Raw genomic sequence first — 22,739 nt, 5'->3', positions numbered from 1 at the left:
CCTGAAGCATGTGGGGTGACTTAGTTCTTGTAACCTGAAGAAAAAAAAAAAAGCGAAAGAAAGAAGGAAAAGCTCAGAATTTTGGCACTTAACATCCTCCATAAATCTGAATAATCCCCAACAGAGTCACTCTCTGAGTCATTTGATATTTAGAATGTGAGTGTGGTTGTCAGTAGGAAGTCTCCATGGATTCTAAAAGAAAATGGGAGAATTCTTTTATAAATAATGTTCTATCATGATTCTTCTGTAGAACTGATTCTAAAGATTCTCTGTCTGAGAGCATGCTGCCCTTTCTATCACAAAAGCAAACAGAAGGGGGTTCTAAATCCAATCAGTGTGGCATGGCCTTCATGGTGGAGACACTAAAGATAACTGGGGACTGTGGTGTGGCTCTCCTTCAGTGCACACCATTCCTGTGGGCTAGATGCCTTTCCGTGCCAAATGCCAACATGAATATGGCCAGCTCATGAGCCCACAGATAGCTTGAGAGTCCACTAATATGAGATGTCGCCATTTAATTTCATAGAACTTCAACAAAATGAAAGAATCCATTTTGGATGTATGCAGAGTTGGGGCTGTCTTATATCTTTCCTCCTACCTCACAGGTTTGAGCACAGGCTTATCTGCTCTATTAGAGTGCCACAGACAGCACCACACTGTTGAACACGCCTTCACAAATCATATTACATACAACACTGTAGTGCACAACTTCACAGATCATATTACACGCTGTTGTTGACTATTATGTATAGGTTAATTACATAAAAATGAGCCTCTGCTTGTTGTTCTGATACTCTGAATTATCCATAACAATATAAACATGTGCTCATCAACCCAGATGATTTGTCATCTTGAAACTCCATTCCTTTCTTCCCCCCTCATCTTTCAACTTCTAGCTCTAGGCTGCAGCAACACACACACACACACACACACCACTACTCTAAGGCTGAATAAACTCTCTTTCCCTTTACTCTTTCTGTCTTCTGCCTACATATCTGCATTACATGTGGTGTATTTACATGAGTCTTCTCCAAGACAGTTAACCACAAGAGGAACCGTGTATTGTTCCAGGCCTAGCACACAGCCATGTTTAACAAGCACAGACAGATAGATGGCAGTTTGTAAATCATGTCAGTGGCAGCATAGCCATGATCGAAAGTTGGAATTACTTTTAAAATACAGAGTTCAGAAGGTCCCAGCATTTACAAGGCTGAAGCAGGAGGATTGTGAGTTGGAGGCCATCCAGGACTACATTGGAAGAGTCTGTCTCAAAAACAAAACCTAATGTCTTATCAACTTGTAAATTAACTACTTTTAGTTGGCATACAAAAGAATGGTGACATTCTCAAACATACACATCATTGTAACTTGTTCATGTTAACCAAGCTTACATCCAATCACCTCCTCTGGCTTTGTTGCTCTCCCTCCTTCCCCAATAGTACTCCGTGTGTGTGTATGTGTGTGTGTGTGTGTGTGTGTACATTTGCATGTAGGTTTATTAAAGCAAGAATCTATAAATACCAAAGAATAAGCAACATGTTATCTGTTTCCCCCCCCATTACCCTCTCCTGTTCTCTTCTCACTTTGCATCTCTTCTTCCCCCTCTACTGATCTGTGAAATATGTAATAAGTATTCACAGATCCATAATAATATTTGTAAGAGAGAAAACATTAAATGCTTATCTAAGACTGACTTATCTCTCTTAATGGGATTCTCTTCAGTTCCACCCACACTTCTGAGAATAAAATCATTTCCTTCTCCTTCCTGTCTGAACAAACTGCACTGTGTTTTGATACCACATTTCTTTATCCATTTACCCAGGGCATCCAGCCTGGTTCCACAGCATAGCTGCTGGGAACACTGCAGTAATAAGAGTGACTTGGCTGGGAAAACTGAGCCACACTGCTTTATTTGGGGATCTAGTTAATGGTCAGCCTTCCCTTGAGGGTTCAAACCTTAACACCACTTAGACAAAATAAAACAAACACTACGACAGCAGCACCTCAGACTGAGGAATATACTTGAAATCACTATAAGCCCACTAATGCCCACGAGGCAGAAAATAGTAGAAATCATGTCAAGTGTACCATAAAGTTAAAAGTCTATAAGGTAAATGTAGAAGTAGCAAATTAACCAGGCAAAAGAAAGGGTGCAAAGTGTAACAGTGGCTAAATAAATGGAGGGAAAGTGGAAGAGAGACAGAGAATGCTGTCAAGGGGAAGAGAAAAAATGGAGGATAATAAAAGGGAAAATATTTATCTAGGAAAAAATTGATAAATACAATGATGCCATGAAGAAACCCATTATTTGCATGCTAACCTAAAATGTGGATTTAAAGCAATAAGAAAATTAGATAAATATAGGAAAGAGAACAAAAACTAGAAACATAAAGCTTAAAAAAAGATGAGGTTAAAATGCTACTCAAAGTACAGTAAAGCAAAAGGTGGAGGGGCACAAAGAAAATGAAAAATTCATCCAATAGTTATAAAAAAATTAAACATAATTAAGTAAGTGAACAGGAACAAAAAATAAGAGTATAAAACCTTAAAAAAAAAAAAAAAAAAAAAGATACAGAAGGAGTGGAAAGTGGGTGGAGTATTTGCCCAGTGTGAAGGCTCCATCCGAGCGCTACACTAAAACAAGGCACAGTGGCACACTCCTGCAATAACCACCGGGGAGGTGGAAGCAAGGAGATGGAACGAAGGTCAAGGTCATCTTCCATTACCTAGTCAGTTCACAGCCTGAGAAGCTATTTTTTAAAGCATAGTGAAATGGGAAGTGGAGGGATGGGGGACATAACACAAGGCAAGAAAAAAGGAAGGGGTTGGGGTGGATTTCTGTGGCTGTTTTTCCTCCAAAACTGAAGTTTTCCAGGTACATTGGGGTCCACTGAGATTGCAGATGTGCATATGGTTTAAGACCTTCTGCTTCTGCAGAGCAGAATAGTTAAATTTCCCTTCTCTGCATACCTACGCCCTCTGCTGGCAAGCATACCTTTACGGTCTGTGGATGGAGGTCCACAAATCTTTCTGAGATTCCATTTTCATTCATACCCCCTGGGCAGCTAGTGCATGACGGAAAGCCAGCTTGGAAGAAACTTATACAGTACCGAGAAATACGCAGATGGACCTGTCTCTGTACTTTCATCGTGTGTGTGTGTGTGTGTGTGTGTGTGTGTGTGTGTGTGTGTGTGTACTTTGTGGAATTGTTTTTTCTTATCTTCTTCAATTTGCTACTGAGAAGTGATTTCTCATCTACCTTACACACTCTGAAGTCCATCTACCAATATTTTTGTAAATAAAAATAGCATGACACTCTGCTTCTATAGTCTCGGGCACTCAAGGGACTTTGACAGAGGGAGCACTTGTAGCCAGATGTTTAAAATGAACTGGGCAATATAGCAAGAGCTGTTGATCAGTGGACACAGCGCAATGGACAAGATTCAAGAACCTAGTTATAATTCAACACCCCTACAGCCTTCTGATTTTTGACAAGGATGTCAAAAATACACTAGAGGAAAGCCAGCATGCTGTTGGGGAAACTGGATATCTATATGGTAAAGGAATGAAATTTGATCCTCCTTTCTCACCCTGAACACAAATCAATTTTAGAAATCTCAGTGTTACACCTGAAACTCTGAAACAAGAATAGGGAATACACTTCAGGATGCAGGCTCAGGTAAGAACCTTGTGAATAGGACCCTGATTGCCCAGGAATTAGAACCCACAAACAACAAGCAGGACTTCATATCAAGAATCTGTACTGCAAAGGAGACTGTTATCTCCTATGAGGCAGGCTATAGAATAGAGAAAATGTCTTTGCCAAAAACACATCTGATAGAGGATATATATATCAAAAACTAAAACAATAAGAAAACAACTTAAAAAGGAGCCTATGGAACTATCTGGGCCTATGTAACTAATCAGAGTTCTCAAAAGAAAAAACACAAATGGGTAAGAAGTTTTTTTTTTAATTTTACAAATTTATAGGAGCCTAAGCAAAAGGTTGCTTATAGCATGGATCATGGATGACACAAAGGCATCACTAAAAACCTACCTAGTCTGAATGGGGATTCATGACAGCTGCATCTCCAAGTTCTCTGCAGGCAGCTGGACAGATCACAGTCTCCTTCCAATAGTGCAGCTGGTTGGAGAGTCTCCACCCTAGGTATATGCTTAGTGTTTGCATAACCTGGGGTAAGAAGCCTTGTGAATCTTGTTTGCTTCAGGAACTTCTTGAGATTTGTGAGTTGCTTACTTCCTGAATCTCATGAACCTACCCCATCCTCCCCTGAGATGTTTCAATTTGGATATATTTGTTACACAACCATCAAATCTTGTATCTTAGAATAATTTCAGTAGTGAAGTTTTTCTCAGTCAATAGTAACAAAGCACAAATATCCATTTTAGAAGGAAAAAAGTAAAAATTCATGTGAAGACATTTGCAGCATATATTTTATGTCACACATCCCTTCGTATAAACATTTTTTCATAAACAAGTTCTTTCTAGAACTATTATAAAAAATATCATTTTACTTAACAGGATGTGTGAGGTTTTTATATGTGTGTATTGAAAATATATGGACGCTTTATATATACCCTAATACACATATGCTTGTCTGTATATATACACAAAATATACATCATATAATGGTGTGTGTTATAGCCAATGCTTCTAACACAGATTAAACTTTGGTTTATTGGTCAAAAGTTTGATGTCAAGTGTTGAACTAAAGTGGATGAAATTTGTTGAGATTTTTTTTTTCTTTTAATCACATGAAAACATTATGGGCAATGTCTTGAAGTCCAGAATATCACACATATACAGACAGGAGTGTGGTTAGAACACACTCCACAGATTGACTCTTTCTATCACAAACTTTGCACAACTGTGCCACATCCATATATCCCCAAACTAGGCAAGCTCTACCATACCCTGACAATATGAGAAAGTAGTCAACATTTAAAGCTATCAGCCCAGTTGTTCCTGAATATTCAGGTCCACACCTTACCAGCTATTCCAAAGGAAGTTAAAAACTGAAAGTGAGAAAGGAAAATTAATTCATGCAAAATTTAGGTGAACTGGAGAATCTAAGCTCACTCCACTATGCTGAACTTACAATTTATAGAAACACATGAGACAAAAGCCAGAATCTGTGCAGACTTTGCTGTGAGACAGTTTAACTCTGTCCAGGTTGTGTCCAACATCAGCAGGTTATGTCTGTCCTTAGCCAGCTGCCTCTTGCTGCCTAGGAGCATGGAGGGTCTGCTGTGTTTCTGTACTATTTACTGTCAGCCTTTCCTCCTTCCTTAACATTTCTTCAGTTTGGAGGGATTTGGAATGTTATGCCATGTACTGGTGAGCTGATGTGAAATCTCCTGGAATGTGTCCTTTCTTGGAAGAGATATCAGAAATGAATATACATATGTAGGAGTCAGGCTAGAACGGGGAAGCATTGCCTAAGACCCTTTCTTCATAGCCTCTTGGCTTTAGGACTGGCACAATGACTCATCCTTGTTGGTGTCTCTTAGTTCGGACTGTGTTTGCCTTGAACCTTACATCATTTCAATTATATTCTTTCCTTTCTCAACATATTTTTAAGACATTGCTGCTTAACTGTCTGCCATTGCCAGGATGAGATTCTTTCCCTGACTATCTGATCTGGCCCCACACTGGGAAGGAGGAGGCAGATAAAGTCCTGAGTCAGAGATCAAATTAAAGCAACACACATCTAGAAGCAAGGACTCTTAGGCTGAATTTACCTAGAATCTATTCTCAAATGCCTAAATAATTTGCATTACAGGTGGGGAAGTTCCCCTATCCTTTCCACACTTATAGAGATCTTTGTCTCTATGTCCTTTATGTTCTGCCTGATCTTCCACAGCTGTCGGAAGGAAGCTTCCCCTTGTCCTTCTGTCTGGAGAGCAGCTTTAACCTCAGCTTGCTGATATGCCTATTAAAAACACTAACCTTGACATTGAGATCTGTGAGTGTTTTGTTCTTCTTTTGTAACAGAAAAATGAAGAGATGAGCTATAAAGCTTGAGAAGAAAGTTACAATAACAAAACCCAAGAGGGCTAGGGATATATAAACTGTCTCAGTGTCCCATTGACAAGAGCATTACATGAGGAGACTCTGCAAGATCAATGTTGAAGCCTGTTAAATTGGTTTTGCTTAGAATTGGATGTGTTTGAGTGTGTTTAGTTGTTTGTGCTCCCCCCAAAAAATAATGGTCATAATATAATTAGGAACATATATATTAAAAATTATCATTATTAATCATCTTTACTTTGATGATGCCAGCTTGGTAAGCATTTATATGCTTTACATTCTAGAAGTTGTATCCCAGGAGTTGTATCCCAGGGTATCACAAACACAGATAAAGAAAATAGCATCATAATTATGCAAGCACTTTTAATTTAAGATCTTCCACAAGTATTTGAAAGCAGTATCAAATCAGAACCATCTGGTACACAAGTATAACTACATCCTATTTAGCTAGAACTATAATATGACCATTGAAACGATTTCAACTCAGAGAAATTTAAATAAGCCTGACTCTGCCCCCCACAAAAAAACTAATAAAATTATGTATTAAATATTTGATTTTTGTCTTTTTTAAAGTTAGCCCCTTTATAAACTGTACTACAACTGAATCAATGTGCTAAGATAGTCTTGTTTCTTTTCATACAAAGAACTAGAAAATGGTTTAAAGAACTCTCCAGTAATAACCACCCTACTTGCACATAAATTTTCCCTGCAAGATTTCTCTTTTCAAGCCTCCCATGACCACAGGAAACTCTTTAACTCACTCTAATTGTTTAGCATAGTCTTCAGCTAGCTGGGGTAGTGGTATCTCAGAAGCCAGAAGCCATATATGTGCTTAAGTTTTTCTTTTTTAAAACTTTGACTTGAAATAAAGAAAAGAAACATCAAATAAACACAGACCTGCTGAGTCCTAAATAACAATTACTTGATTATAAAAGTCCTTAGAGTTTTGGTTTGTATATAAATTTATTCCACAGCCTCATTGGTAGCTTTCTGGATATTTGTCATTTAACTAGCATGTATATAAACTCATATGTACACTCCAGACAAATTATCATAAAAGAACTAGTCATCCAGAATTCTTCCCAAAGCCACCAAGATAGCATAGATTTAACATTTCCCATGTTTATACCAATTACAACAGAGATTTAAAATGTATATATATTCAAATGTAGACAACTTTACTGAGAATTTTAGTCCTCTCATCTTCATATCATAACAACAGAACTCCAAAGATAGATAGATAGATAGATATTCAAGCTTCAGACACTTGAAATAAATTATGTCACATCAAGTGGTACTGCAAAGTGACAAAGGAAAGTCTAAATGATAGTCATGCCTCAAATGTCAAAACAAAGATTAAACCAAAATGGAAACACTCATGTACAAAATCCAACTATATAGCTAGGTATACCTAGACAAAAATGAGTGCCTCTCCAAACAAAGGCTAGCCTGAGCCAGGCCTTGTGGTTCACTAATGCCAAACCTGGCTACAGAAATGCAGGCAAAATGAACACTCTGCCAAACAAAACCAGAAGGGTCCTGTCAAGCAACCAAGCAACTCATCAGCAAATGGCTCAGCTGGGCCTTCAGCACGATGAGCGTATCAAATGTGCCTGGTTTTACTCCAAATTCTCCTTACAAATTGTCTAAGAGCAAAATCTTGACCTTAGGCATTTACCCAAAACTTTCCAAATCACAACACCAAACAACCTCATAATAATCTTCAAAAAGAAGACCAGGCCTAAAGCAAAAGCCTTTTCTGTTATCAATTTACCAATACCTGTTTACAGGAAACCACTACCTACAGTGGGGGAAGAGGGGACCATCCTGGCAACTGTGCTCTCCTCGGGGTATTAAATTTGGAGATCGGGTGACCACACAGTTTCTTCACAGATGGCTGAGTCAAAATGATTATCAGATATGCATATCCATGGCCTGCCTTCTTTGTTTCCCTGTATTCTCAAACAAATTAGGAAACAGAAATTAGTAAAGGAAAATGGATTTATTTACAGTAGGACAAACTAGGGAGATTAAAAAAAATCAAATTTCTTTCTACCACACCTGTGGCAGCTTTACAATTTGTAGATAGATAGATAGATAGATAGATAGATAGATAGATAGATAGATAGATAGATAGATGATGGATGGATAAATGTAAAGGCCAGGAAATGTTTAGATTTTTGCTGTCATACAGTTTGGTCAGTCCTTTCCTAGAATAATGTGAATCAGCCCAGGTCAGCTTCCTTCTCTGCAGGTTGTCTCCATGCTCAGATCTCAGCATGAAGAGTCTGCTATAGTTCGCAAATTATAGTTACAAGATGTTGCCAATAAATCATAAGAGTTCATTAATGAGGCCAAGTGGGACCTACATGGGATATCTGTATGAAACTCTTGTTAAAACTTTAATCCAAAGATTGAATTTTTATCTCCATTTCTTTCTACTTCCTGTTCTATTCTTATTGGTCCCTTCTTCATTATGAGTCTCTCATAAAAGTACACATAACACTCGGAATTGCTAAAAGGGCTGTCTTCTTAGAAAGTGCCCTTAGACTTTGTTTGTTTGTTTACCAGACTGAGGGAGACAGCTCAGTATGTAAAGCACTTGCCTTGCAGTGTGAGGATCTGGGTTCAGATCCCCAGAATGAACAGAAAAAGCTAGACCAAGTGGCATGTATTGATCTCAGCAATGCCAGATGAGAGGCAGAGAAAGAAACACAGACTAGAGGCTCACTGGCCATCTGGTCTAGCCTACTAGGCAAGGCTCTAGGCCAATGAGCCAGAGACACCTTGTGAAATGAAACCCAAGGTTGTCCTCTGCACACACATACACCCACACATATATATGTTACACACAAACAAACAAAAAAAATAGATTTAGTTTCATTAATAATATAAACCAAATTGCACAAGTATTGATTCTAAGCACTTAGTAATTTTAATGAATAAATCCAACAACAGGTATATGATCATGCTGTTCTCCTAGTCTTTTATTCTGTAGAAAAGTCATAACCATTTTTCTCTTGCTATTTTTGGCTTTATTTTTTTGTTTGCTAATTGACCAATTACTCTCACCCATCATGACAAAACTCAAAACTTCCCAGGAGTTCTTGAGAGACATGAAGCATATAGATTGTTGCTCTCCATAGTCTGGAGACCTCGTTAAAACTCCAGAGTCCCTCGCCACCCCTCAAAAGTCAGATACAGTGGATTTAGGGCAGTACTTTGGAAAGTGCATTTTCACAAACTAGCAGCTGATTTGAAGAAGGTGGCCCCAGAACACAGTCTAAAGGTGTAAGAAAGTGTAATTCTGACGGCCTGGAAGGTTGATACTCAGTGCTTTGTCAGAGAAATCTAGAAAATGACCTATACTTTGGTGAATATGAAACTAACGAGCAATGAGACCATTTGGAAGTGCAGAAGCACCCTCATAAGACTGATCTCACTTTCCTGCTTTGGTCCCCACAGCATTTTATAGGAACAGTGCTGACTATTTTGTGTTTGTATGTACTTATTCACCCCAATAAGGAAATATATACTCTAAAGCACGTAAGAAACATGGCATTTGTGAAGACCCTTAGTGATTTTAAAAGCCACACGGTCTCTGTAGCTCCTAAGAGCTCGTAGTTAGTGATCACATCATCTGTAATCACTCTGGCTTTGTTAGAACTGGCACACACACTACCAAAAAAAAGGAACTTTGAGATGCACAAAACAACACATACAATATATACAAAGAAATTCGCTATAGACTGCACAGAAACCACAGCTCCCAGCAGCCATTATTTCGAGGGTAACTGTATACCTTCTCTCAGCTCTTATTTTAAAATTCTTATTTTGATACTCAGTTTGGGGGAAATTACATATTTTCTCCCAGATGTGCCTTCTTTTAAAGCCACTTACCTATAACTACCAGAAAAGAATATATAAAAATTCAAATATCACAAATGGAATTCATGATGGCCTCGAATAGATGTTGCTTATATACAGTAAGGTATTGTTTTTTATATGCAGTGAGATATGGTTGTCTATATCCCATGAGGTATGGTTGTATTTTATGCAGTAAGGTATGGCTGTCTATATGCAGTGAGATGTGGTTGCTTTTATGCAGTGAGGTATGGCTGTGTATATGCAGTGAGGTCTGGCTGTCTATATGCAGTGATGTATGGCTGTCTATATGTAGTGATGTATGGCTGTGTATATGCAGTGAGGTCTGGCTGTCTATATGTAGTGATGTATGGCTGTGTATATGCAGTGAGGTCTGGCTGTCTATATGCAGTGATGTATGGCTGTCTATATGCAGTGAGGTCTGGCTGTCTATATGCAGTGAGGTCTGGCTGTCTATATGCAGTGAGGTCTGGCTGTCTATATGCAGTGAGGTCTGGCTGTCTATATGCAGTGAGGTATGGCTGTCTATATGCAGTGAGGTCTGGCTGTCTATATGCAGTGATGTATGGCTGTCTATATGCAGTGAGGTCTGGCTGTCTATATGCAGTGATGTATGGCTGTCTATATGCAGTGAGGTCTGGCTGTCTATATGCAGTGATGTATGGCTGTGTAAATGCAGTGAGGTATGGCTGTCTATATGCAGTGATGTATGGCTGTCTATATGCAGTAAGGTCTGGCTGTCTATATGCAGTGAGGTATGGCTGTCTACATGCAGTGAGGTATGGTTGTCTATATGCAGTGAGGTGTGGTTGTTTTTATGCAGTAAGGTATGGTTGTCTATATGTCATGAGGTATGGTTGTTTTTATGCAGTGAGATATGGCTGTCTATATGCAGTGAGGTATGGCTGTCTATATACAGTGAGGGATGGGTGTCTATATGCATTGAGGAATGGGTATTTTATGCAGTGAGGTATTATTGTCTATATGAAGTGAGGTATGGTTGTTTAAACACAGTGAGATATGACTGTCTATAATAGTGAGGTATGGTTGTCTATATGCAGTGAAATATGGCTGTCTATATGCAGTGAAATATGGCTGTCTATATGCAGTGAGGTATTTCAAGATTGGGAAAAGCACACAAAACAAGGTGCTCCTAAGCCTGAATGGAAGTCAGTGTGCCTGAGGATTAGCAGTTATGCAGACATTATTGTCTACTCATGCTTTCTAAAATATTACAAAGTCAAGATTGAGGTAGAAAGAAAAAAGAACAACCACAGATGTCATGGGAGATTCTTCTAAGGCAGCCACTATCACTAGTGACAATCTTTGTGAATAAGTCAATCAGTTGTTTGACTTTCAGGGTAGGGCACCTTGCCAGTCTTTCAATGGGGCAAAGTCTTGAACAAGGTTTACTTCCTCAGCCCTCAGCCCAGGACTTTTTTCTCAAGCAAATGCTTTGGAACTAGCTTCTGAGTCACTGAATCTTGAGTCTCTTTAGGTTGTTTTGTGTAGTACACACACACACACACACACACACACATCTTTCTGCACTTTCTAGAGAATTCTTCCCCACTTCTTTAGCAAGTTCCAACTCTCCTGTCATCTCTTCTCAGCTAACAGCGGGATTTCCTCTTGTGTGCTGGAGCACGTGGTTACCCTTCTCTGACTCACCAACCTCTGTTGAGCAGTGCATGTTTCTAAGGATCCTACACCATAACTTAAGCTCCCTGGAAGACAGGTCCTACCACTCCTCAAAGCGAGCGAGCCTCATACCTTCTCTATGCTCAGAAGCACGTGTGAGCTGGATGGATGCTTGATGGACAGACGAACACTCTTGTTTCATTCATTCCTCCAGCTGGAGAACTTCTCATCTGCTGCTGATCGCTGTCACTTGTTTCACTCTTACTCACAGTAGAACCTTCAGGGTTTATTTGTTATTTTATTTTCCATCTTGGAGGACAGAAGATGTTAGTGATATTTGAATTCTGAAAAAAAAAATGTTTTAGTTGGTAAACGTGATAAGACTTGGGATTTTAGGTACACTAAAAATTTAAACACATTACTATCATTTCAGCCTGTTGATAATTAAAGGAAAAAGAACAGACCCGGGTTGGTAGGGAGTACCCTACCCAAACTGTGTTGCTTTGGGTAAAGTCGTGTGTTAATTAGAAAGTAGGAAAGACTTGAATACCCTCTGTACTTTGAAAGCACTATTCATCCTATTATTCAATGTCTTCGTTTTCAATAGAATTCGACAATCTTTAAAAAAAAAAAAAAGTAATTCAACATTTTGGCTATAAAGACACAATACTATCATATTATACTTGTTTATAAGGAAATTCTGTGAGTAAAAAAAAACTTATTAAAATGATATGTGTCCCATAATACATAAGTTATGTGCAATTGTAAACAAAAATGTCTGCAAGACATGAGCTAGCCACCGAGCAGTGGTGGCGAATGCTTTTAATCCCCAACTCTTGGGAGGCAGAGGCAGGCGGATTTCTGAGTTCGAGGCCAGGCTAGTCTACAGAGTGAGTTCCAGGACAGCCAGGGCTACACAGAAAAACCCTGTCTCAAAAAAAAAAAAAGAAAAGAAAAGAAAAGAAAAGAAAAGAAAAGAAAAGAAAAGAAAAGAAAAGAAAAGAAAAAGAAAAAAGACATGAGCTAGTATCTGGAAAAGAATTCAGTCCCCCAACTCTCCTGCCCTCCCTCTCCACTCCTTCTCTTTCTCTTCCTCCTTCTCTCTCTTGATTACTTGGCTCTTACTAAATTCTCCAACATGATTTTGATGCCAAAATTTGGCTTCTACCATTCTGCTTTTCTAAGGTTCTGCTAACATTTCCTCCATAAAATCCTTTCCATGGACTTTCTCTCTGAGATAATTTTTACAAGGCTACGGTGAAGTCTTGGGGGAGCAGCGGATTACTGAAAAAAGTCTTGGTTCCCAATAGACACATAGCTCCAGGTCACCCCTCTCTTGGGTTTTGTTAGTGTCATGCCTCATTCATTCTGTATCTCTAATGGCTCCTCTCTCTGAGCAGTGTTGCCAATGCAGGAACCTTCTGTCAAATAGGTCCTTCAAGTAAACCACTTGGTTCTACCTCGAGGAGAAATACAGTGACAAATCTTACCAATCCATGTGCTTCAATATTACTTGAAAGGCACAGAGAAGGAAAATGCAGTTATTAAAGACTTTGCATTAAATCATTTTCATTTGGGAAGGCAGTTGATGGTTTCGTGGTTGCCTCTTTTTCCTTTTGGATCTTCTCTTTCTACCCTGGGAACTGGGTGACCCAGTGTCTAGGTGTTTTCACTGCTGGGTGTGGAATAGCACAAAAGACACAACCACTGTGTTTGTAGAGAATTCAAATTTATGAAGAGCATTATTACATTAACTCTCCAACTAGACCATGCCTAATATAACGGAAAAAAAATACTTATCTTCTGCCATTTATGCTAGGCACAATGGATCTTCTGAGTAGGCAGGACAGCCTCTTATCACTAAGGACTCAGAGCAACCAAGCCTCCAATAGCCAAGCTTTTTCCTGACTAAAGTATATGCACACCAACTGCCAGCCAGTCCTTACTCTCAATTCATCACAGTCCTTACCACTACCTAATATATGTGGTGTGTAATCTTTATTTTTAGCTTTTATTTCATGTTGTTAGAACATTCGATTGAATAATCACTACACCAAAATGGAAATGAATGTCAAACTAGCCTTCATAGAACTTCACTAATGAAAACCACATATTTGATTATCTTATGTTGAGCATGGTTTGTCAAGATAGCAAAGATAGATTGTGTTCATATAGCAAAGTAGACACTGTCATTTTTTTTAATTCTACAGCAATGGAAAAAATAAATTTTATTGTTTATGATGTGCTATGAAAACTGGGTGCAATTGAATACCGCTAAATAGGGTTCTACTCACAATGATGTTTTCTCCCGCTAAAACTTAAGACACCCTCAAGGAAATCTGACAATAAATCTTACATAGCTGGTAAGAGAAATGAAATTCTTCAGTTCAGCTTCTCCACCTCTAATGGACCTTCCAATTCTGTGACAATGTGCAATCATTCTGTATTCTACTCTGGTGTCTAATTAGTCCACTCATTAACACATTTATAGACTCCTTTACTACTTGCTTGGTACTGTGTGAGGTATCACGTGTTTTAGTAGGAAACACAGCAAAGACACTCCCCATAAAGCTCTCGGGTGAATGAGAGATAAAGGCCTTAGGAAGGCAAGCACCAATAACCTTCCCTGAGTGACAATGACAAACATAAAGCAAGCATCATGAACCCTGAGGACAGATAGACGAAGGCAGCTCTGTCCTGGATTTGGGCAAAGTTTCTCAAGATCAATATTTTAAGTTGAAATAAGAAATACCCAGTGCTGGCTAGGTGTGATGGCTATGTCTGTTGTCACCTTGACACACATGAGAAGAGAGGACCTCAGTTGAGAAATTGCTTCCATTCGATTGACCCGTGAACATACCTATGGGATATTCTCTTGCATCTTTATTGATTTGGGAGGCCCTGCCCACCTCGGATCAGGTAATCCCTAGGAGGATGGGCCTGGGCTATAGAAGGAAGCTGACAAGCTGGTAATCAGTGGTCCTCCATAGTTTCTTCTTCAACGTCTGGCTGCAGTTCCTGCCCTGGTTTCCTTTGATGATGGACTGCAACCTGTAAGCTGAAATAAACCCTTTCCTCCCCCAAACGGCTTTCAGTCGGAGTATTTCAGATGTGCTCTCCAGGGTCTGGTTCATTTTACAGTTATGACTTTTGATCATGTGCCAAATCAATAACAGAAAATGAGTGCTTGATCATTCTGTTTCCCTCCATAGTTGTAAATCAAGATGGCCAGCCTCTCATTGAAGGAAAACTTAAGGAGAAACAAGTGAGGTGGAGGTTCATCAAGAGGTGGAAAACGCGTTATTTTACACTGGCTGGAAACCAACTTCTGTTTCAAAAGGGGAAATCTGTGAGTTCTCTGACACATTTTTTACACTTAAATTGTTTCTCTTTCCTTCAAACACCACCACAATCCTAAAGCACACAGTTGTAAAAACACAGTTGGGCATCTCAGAAGCTCACACCCATGCTTTCAAACATCTTACCTTATGAGTGCCTCATGCCTAAGCCTATCTTAAAATCCATTCAACACAACTCTGCATTAGACTGCCTGGGCTTGCAATTCTTTGCTCTGTGGAAGCCATGAACTCCACTTTGGCCTAAGTTGGAGTCTCTAAGAGATTAGAAAAACTCCCCACCTGCCTGAGGGTGATAGTAAAGCTGTGTCCCCTACCTCAATCCCCAAGATGCTGACACTGTGGGGGAGGTGTTAAAACAGGGCCTTATTGAATAGCATTGGCTGGCCTTGAACTTATGGTGATCATCTTGCCTCTGCCTCCAGAGTGCTCCAGTGTGTGCCACCACACCAAGCACCAGTGTGTGGTAGTGGAGGTGGTGATGGCAATGATATCACTGAGAAGACAGTCTCACCATGTAGCTCTGGCTGACCTTAGACTCAGAGTTCTGCCTGTTTACCTGGAACAGGCCATTATCCTTTTTTTCTGAAAAGATTAGTGTAACACAGACGTCCCTTCCTCTGTGATTTTGTTCTATGCTGCATGGATGGATTGATGCCACCCACAGTGGTGGAGGTGGATTTGTTTCCCATTGACTCAAATGTTTGTCTCTTTTGGAAACACAGGCACACTCAGAAACCATGTTTTAATGGCTATTTGGGGACCCATTTGCCCAGGCAAGTTGACTCATATCTTGAACCATCATATAAACTAAACTATTGCCTTGTTAATAAATTAAATGGGTTACACATTAACAATTCTCTCTGGACAAATGCACCATGTTTTTAGATTTCTCACTAGAGATGTCATTGAAATATTTTTCTCAGTGAGAGTAAAATACAGTACATCAGAATTATGATGTATTCTGAGAAAGTATTTCCTTAATAAGACCTCCCTCAAAATGATTTTTGCTTTTAAAAATGTATTTTGTGATACCTTGAAGCTATGTATCTTTCTCAGTCTGTGCCATATGGAGGTGGCTTTTTCTCTGGCTAAACACCTTTTCAGAGTGAAAGGGTGACAGCATGTTCAATTTAAAGAGTTATTAGATTTTAAAGAAATATTTTTTGACATCAGTTCACATTGGAGCAGTTTTAAGTGTTTGGAATGACCATCTGAATTTCCCACATCTACCCAAGAACTCAGGAATAAACATAAAGAAGCAATGTTCCTCAGACCCTTAGCACAAACACAGAACTAGTCTATGAAACTATTTTTAAGCACTGAAATGATGGTCTAAATATTTCTCACCCAAATTTTAAACTTTTAACTAAGTTCTAAAGAATACGTTGTTTGGTATATTTATCAGTAAATAACAGTTTGGCATTGTAGAAATCTGACAGAACATGTGTCTCAATAGTGAGAAACAATATACAACAAAATACCTCTGATCACAAGGACTCACAACCTCTTTTAAAAACAACCTCTTTTAAAAACATCAGTGAAACCTCGGCCTGAAAGGCAAACCCAGACTGTAGTTCAAATTCACATTCTTATGGTGTTGATTTCCACTAGCCAGGTAGGCAACAGTGCTTTCTCTCTCTCTTCTCTCTCTCTCTCTCTCTCTCTCTCTCTCTCTCTCTCTCTCTCTCTCTCTCACCTTCCTTATATCTGTAGGAGCCCTCTGTTCTCCATCAGTTATGGTGTATCCAGTTATAGTGTATCAATTTCTGTACTATAGTCTGACCTCAACACAATTTATTATCAACATATACTTAATATAAACGAAATTAGGCTAATAGACTGTATAGCGGAGATGTCCTCAAATTTTGTCCTGTGTAACACCTAAAAGAATTTTTTGGGAAAAAAAAATCTATGTAACATCTTAAATGTTATTGACACATTTATTATGAATTTACACAGTTTTAATTTATGTTGCACTATAAATATTGACATTTCAAAATAAAAAAGCATATTTTCTCTTTAATTTATATTTAATTTTAAAAAATCTCTTTAAATATAATTACTAGAATAAAATACCATAACACATTAATTCAGTATCATGCATCTTTTTAAAAATATATATCTTAGTATCTTTAGTAGAGATATTTTCATTGCTTCTGTTTCATTTGAATTCAGATTTCTTACTACCTTTCCCTAACAATGTGTCTCAATTGCCCTGTTATTTTTAAGATTTATTTTGTATTTAATTATAAGTGTTTGGGTATGGGTGGGTTCCCATGGAAACCAGAAGAGTTTGAGTTACAGACGATTGTGAAGATTCCAGAGTGGGTGCTGGGAACTGAACTCGGGTCCTCAGCAAGAGCAGTCCATGCCTTTAACCACCGGGGCATCGCTCCAGTCCTCCCTATCATTTTTCAGTATAAGAAAACCGTGTGCATACATTGAAATGCAATTGTTTTAACTTCTGTGATCATTAACCTCTAAGTGCTCATTTTTCTGGTTGACTTCTCTTTTTTTTTAAGTTATATCATTTATGAATGTGCTTCAGTATAATGCCACATTTAGTAATTAAGTATTAAACACTAAAATGGAAATGCTAGACCAGGAAGATGACTTAACGGGTAATTGCTTGCTTCATACACATAAAGACTTGAGTTTGAATCCCTAGCGCCCATATAAAAGCCCCACAGTGACTCTTGTCTCTAACCTGACTGGAAAGGTGGATCCCAGGGGCTTGCTGAACAGTCTAGCCAAAATGACGAGCTTAGGCCAGTGTGGGAGACTCTGTCTCAAAGAATAATGTGGAGAGGGTTAAGAGGAAGGCATCTGATGCTGACCTCTGACTTCTACGTATCCACACACACATGCACACACACAGCGGAGAGGGAGGGAATGCTATCTATTAATAAAATTGATATAGAAAAGTTATGTTGTCTTGTTATAACAATATCTCCCTAACATTGCTATGTTGAATTAGGGAATGGAGGTGGTGTTCGGTGTTCCTGAGGCTTTTCCAAGCTGGCCATACACTCTAGAAAGTTTTGAGTAAGAACAGTGCTTTTTCATTGCCAAGTAGGGGAGGTGACTATCACAACGGGGGGGGGGGGGGGAAAAGGACAGTTGGCAAGATGCCCAACCACAGGTATTTTTTCCAGTAGACAAAATGTGTTCACTGCTTTTAGACATTTTTAATTGTCTAAAACCATTTGTGCTAGCCCAATCTGATGACTCCGGTATTACAGAGGTCCCTAAACCTCTGCTTTCCTAAGACACAAATATTAAGCCTTTGCTTTCCTAAGACACAAATACAACATCACTGAGTAATGTCTATGGACAGTGCATGCTTCTAGTTCAGAGATTCCAAAAGCTACTTAGACACTAGGTTTTCAATACCCTTTTCCAGTAGTACACCACAGGAAAACCCAATACTAGGCCTCTTTGACTAGCTGAAAATTTGAGGTGAGTGTATTCCAGATTTCACTGCTGCTTTGCGCTTTATTAATAGTGTCAATATCAATAGAAGGTGACAGAAGAACAAAGAACCATGAATTAAACTTTTTTTTTCAATTTCACTTATAATAAATTTCAGTACTGGCTATCTTGTGATGACTTATAATACTATAATAGAAGCCAAAATTTGAGCTTCTGTTGTCCTAATGACTCTGTGGGCCTTAGCACCCAAAACAGAAAGGTCTCAAGCCATAGGATGTGAAAGGTCCAGGCTCTCTTGGGAAATTCCAAGAGCCAGTGAAATAGGCGGCAGCAGGAGCCAACTCATGACCTTTCCTTTCCATTTCTCCCAGAAGGATGACCCTGATGACTCCCCAATAGAACTCAGCAAAGTACAGAGCGTGAAAGCTGTGGTCAAGAAACGCCGGGACCGCTCTCTCCCTCGGGCATTTGAAATCTTCACAGACAATAAGACCTATGTTTTCAAAGCCAAGGATGAGAAGAACGCAGAGGAGTGGCTTCAGTGCATCAACGTGGCGCTGGCCCAGGCAAAGGAGAGGGAGGGCCGAGAAGTAACCACATATCTGTAGGGATTCGCACACCCGCTCTTACGGCCACGCATGATAGGCATTGCCAGTGTCAACAAAGAGGAACCCACGATGGCGCTATTGGGTTTCACTAAATACCAGGGAAACCATTATCCCTAAAGAGAGCCTAAAATGGCAGGGTTCTCAGTAAACCCCACGCCCTCGCAGCTCTTGTATTAACTCCAAGATTTCTGCCTCAAGTACGTGAGAAAGAGAAGCCACAGAGTTCATATTGGAGCACGTGGGCCAGGGAGGGAAAGTTACGTATAAAAGAACTTCTGTAGCTATGTGATTTATGGCTGTAAGAAAGCAGTGAATGGGGCCAGCAAGAAGGCTGAGCAGGTAAAGGGAACTTGCTGCCAAGCTGGATGGCTTGAGTTCTAGCCCCATAACTGACTTGGTGGAAGAAGAACCAACTCTTGTCACTTATCTTCTGTTCTCTGCATACCATAGCACATTCATACTTCCAGTTTACAAAAGAAGAGGAAGAAATGAATGAATGAATGAATGAATGAATGAATGAAATTTTAAAACAACAGATGCCCAAAAGATCTTTCTTGAAGGAAAACTATCACATTAAAAACATTTTTAAAAAAAATTAAGAAAGGTTGAACTAAGGTACACTCAAGAAAACAGTTAACTTTAGTATATTAGTTTTCTGTTGCCATGACAAAATACCCTGACAAAAATAAGTTAAGGGAGAAAGGATTTATTTTGGTTTATGGTCCCAGAGGGATAGAGTCCATTGTGTAGGAGAATACATGGCACCAGGCAGAAAAATCATAGCAGCAAGAACAGAATGCTGGCTGACTTTTACTTAGCGGAGGAAGCAGAAAGGGTGGGAAGCAGGGTATGATTATAAAACCACAAAACCCACCCCCATCGATGGACTTCCTCTACCAAGGCTCCACCCCCTAAGGGCTCCACAACTTCCTGAAACAGCACTACCAATGGGACCACGTGTTCAAATATGTGAGCATATGGGAGGCATTAAAATTGTTTAATTATTTAAATTACCACCCTTAAGCATTTATCTTCTCAACACAGAAGATGGCAGCACACGTTACAGTGATTCTTACTCCAGTTATATAATTAAATTCAGGCTCTTATTAGAGTGTAAAATTGGATTTTAATGTTTGGACACGTGGCTCTATCTACTGTCCACGGCAGTAAGTATAGAGAATAGGAATAGAAAGACACCTTTTCTTCTTTGTAAATATGCATCACCTCTCTTAAACTTCAAGATTTTTTTTAATTAAAATTCTGTGGTTTTCTTCTCTGTGTTAAGCGTTGTATTGCCCAAATTATAAGCATTTATTGGTTTTTCCCATTATCCTTATATAATTTTGAATTAAGCTGCCATTGGCAGTTTGGGTGACGTCCAGTGACCCATGCCCTGTAATAATGTTCTACCCCTGGAGTGCTGGGGAGTGGAACCCGAAGCTTGCTTCTAACTTGCATAATATGGCAAAGGTGATACGGTAGTCTCTCCTACAATTGTGTTACATTACAACAGAAATTTAAAAAGTAACAAATAAATTAAGGTCCTTCAGATGTCTTTAGTAAAACTGATACAACCTGAACAGCCAGGTTATCAGCTAAGAAAAAGAGTATGTCAGACTCTCCTGGTGAGCTTGAATAAGCTGCCATGGTACTATAGCTGCAAGGCAATGAGTGACCTGCGCCAACACCTATGTGACCCTGAAACAATAGTGAGCCTCTCAAGAGCCAGCCCACCACCATCTTGTTGGCAGCCATGAGGTCCTCCGCTTAGAGGACCCGGATAAGATGGACTCCTGCCCCACGGAAACTATACAGTAACAGTACACCCTGCTTTAAATGCAAACCATGTGGTAATTTGTTATGCACTGATTAATTCATATAAAACCCCCGCTGGTAATATATCAAAGATAACTTTTTTCTGTGAAATTGATTTATTATGTATTTTAGCATAGAAGCCTGGAAAAGATGTCACCACACTGACACTACTGTTAACTCACTGGCATAGGAAATGTAAAAGGGGTCATACTTGAGCAAAGAAACTTAATTCAATTTTAACATGTAAAGTTTGAGGATATTATGAGCCACAGAAATTATTACACCATGAAAATAGAGTTCAAGAGATCAAATTTTGGGTCCACTGCATACGTAGGTAATTGTGAAAGATATGGAATTGGCTGAATTACATAAGAAATGGAGAATTGAAAATGACCCCTTGGGATAACAATATTTAGACAAAGGCAAGGTAGATTAGCTGATCAGTATTCAGAGATGATGTAGCCCAGGAGACATGATATTACAAAAGCTAAATTAAGAAGGATTTTCGGGATGTCAGCAATTTGAAATCCGGAAGATAGAGCTTGACTTTCATAATTAGGAAGCAATTGGTGTCACTGGTAAGAACAATTTCATTGAAACGATGCAGTAAAAGTTAACTTTCGATGTGTTGTAGTAATCGACTGTTGTATTTTAATTTTTTAAAGGTGGGGTTAAGGTGAAAGAGCAGAATAGAATAAATGAGTGGTTTCTTATTTTGTTTTAGGTGACGTCATCATAAGAAGGAAAACAGTTTAATAAATATAGACAAGGAAAGACAAGGTCAAGTTTACTAAATGTGATAGAGAATAATTTTTCAAAGTTCTGTATCCAGGGGCCAGGGAAATGTCTCAGTCATGAGAGAGCTTGCCTACAAACACAAGCCTCTGAGGTCAAGTCAGCAACACAGACATGAAAATCCCAGCATGGCTTTTGGGGTCTGTAACCCTGCACTGGGAGTTGGAGACAAGTGGATCCCAAGAGCACCTTGGCCACCAGTCCAGCTGAAGTGATGAACTTCTGGCTCACTGAGAAACCCCAGATGGTCGTTTGGATGAGCATGGTCCCCATAGGCTTACATATTTGACTACTAGGTTCCCAGTTGGTGGAACTATTTGGGAAGGATTTGAAGGTGTGGCTTGTTAGAGAAGGTGTGTCACTGGTGGCTGGGCTTTGAGGGTTCAAAGCCCATGGCGTTTCAAGTTAACCACCCCACCACCTGCCTCTGCTACATGGTTATGTCTCATGATTTGTGCTCTCAACTACGGCTCCAGGACCATGCCTGCCTACTGCCCTGCTCTCTGCTGTGATGGAAACATATTTATCCTCTGAAACTGTAAGCCCCCAATAAACTCTTTCTTCTATAGTTGCCTTGGTCTTGGTGTTCATTCACAGCACTAGAGAAGTAACTAAGACCCAGTCTTGAGACAAAAGTCAGAGTCACAGAGGAAGAAACCTGATAATCTGCTTTAACCTCCATGTGCATAAGCACTCACAGACTCACATGTTTGCACTATACACACAAAACACACACACAGAGACACATATATACACATATACACAGATGCATGCACACACACACACATACATGCAATCTGTATGAGCAGCAACTTACTAAGAACCTGCTAGGCAGCCAGGCGGTGATGGCGCATGCCTTTAATCCCAGCACTTGGGAGGCAGAGGCAGGCGGATTTCTGAGTTCGAGGCCAGCCTGGTCTACAGAGTGAGTATCAGGACAGCCAGGACTACACAGAGAAACCCTGTCTCGAAAAAAAAAAAAAAAAAAAGAACCTGCTAAGCACCAAGGACCATACCTGGCCTGGAGATTCCAAAATAAAAAGACAACCTCTTTTTTTTTTCCCAGTTCTCAGTGCTTTTTTATTGAAAGCAGAAGCACACACACAGTAAAGCACATGAAGAGGCTGACACCATTGAAGGAGTTTATAGGTT

General features: G+C 39.4%; 1 protein-coding gene across 5 annotated transcripts in view; it reads left to right on the top strand.

Annotated features, from left to right (window-relative positions):
* Positions 1 to 22,158, top strand: part of Veph1 (ventricular zone expressed PH domain containing 1) — a 208,969-nt gene extending 186,811 nt beyond the window's left edge. For 2 of the 5 annotated variants that reach the window (XM_076932482.1, XM_034500909.2), the window contains exons 13-14: positions 14,791 to 14,927; positions 18,741 to 22,158. In XM_076932482.1, coding sequence (XP_076788597.1) covers positions 14,791 to 14,927; positions 18,741 to 18,977 — 374 coding nt within the window. In that variant the 3' untranslated portion in view covers positions 18,978 to 22,158. Of the gene's footprint in view, positions 1 to 14,790; positions 14,928 to 15,659; positions 16,819 to 18,740 lie in introns of those variants that run through there. The other 3 variants (XM_076932483.1, XM_076932484.1, XM_076932486.1) reach the window with 3 other exon arrangements.
* Positions 22,159 to 22,739: the final 581 nt, after the last annotated feature.

Source organism: Arvicanthis niloticus, chromosome 4 (assembly GCF_011762505.2).
Source record: "Arvicanthis niloticus isolate mArvNil1 chromosome 4, mArvNil1.pat.X, whole genome shotgun sequence".
Classification (NCBI taxonomy): Eukaryota; Metazoa; Chordata; class Mammalia; order Rodentia; family Muridae; genus Arvicanthis; species Arvicanthis niloticus.
The sequence above is the reverse complement of the archived record's forward strand: the minus strand, read 5'-3'. Positions and strand labels throughout refer to the sequence as shown.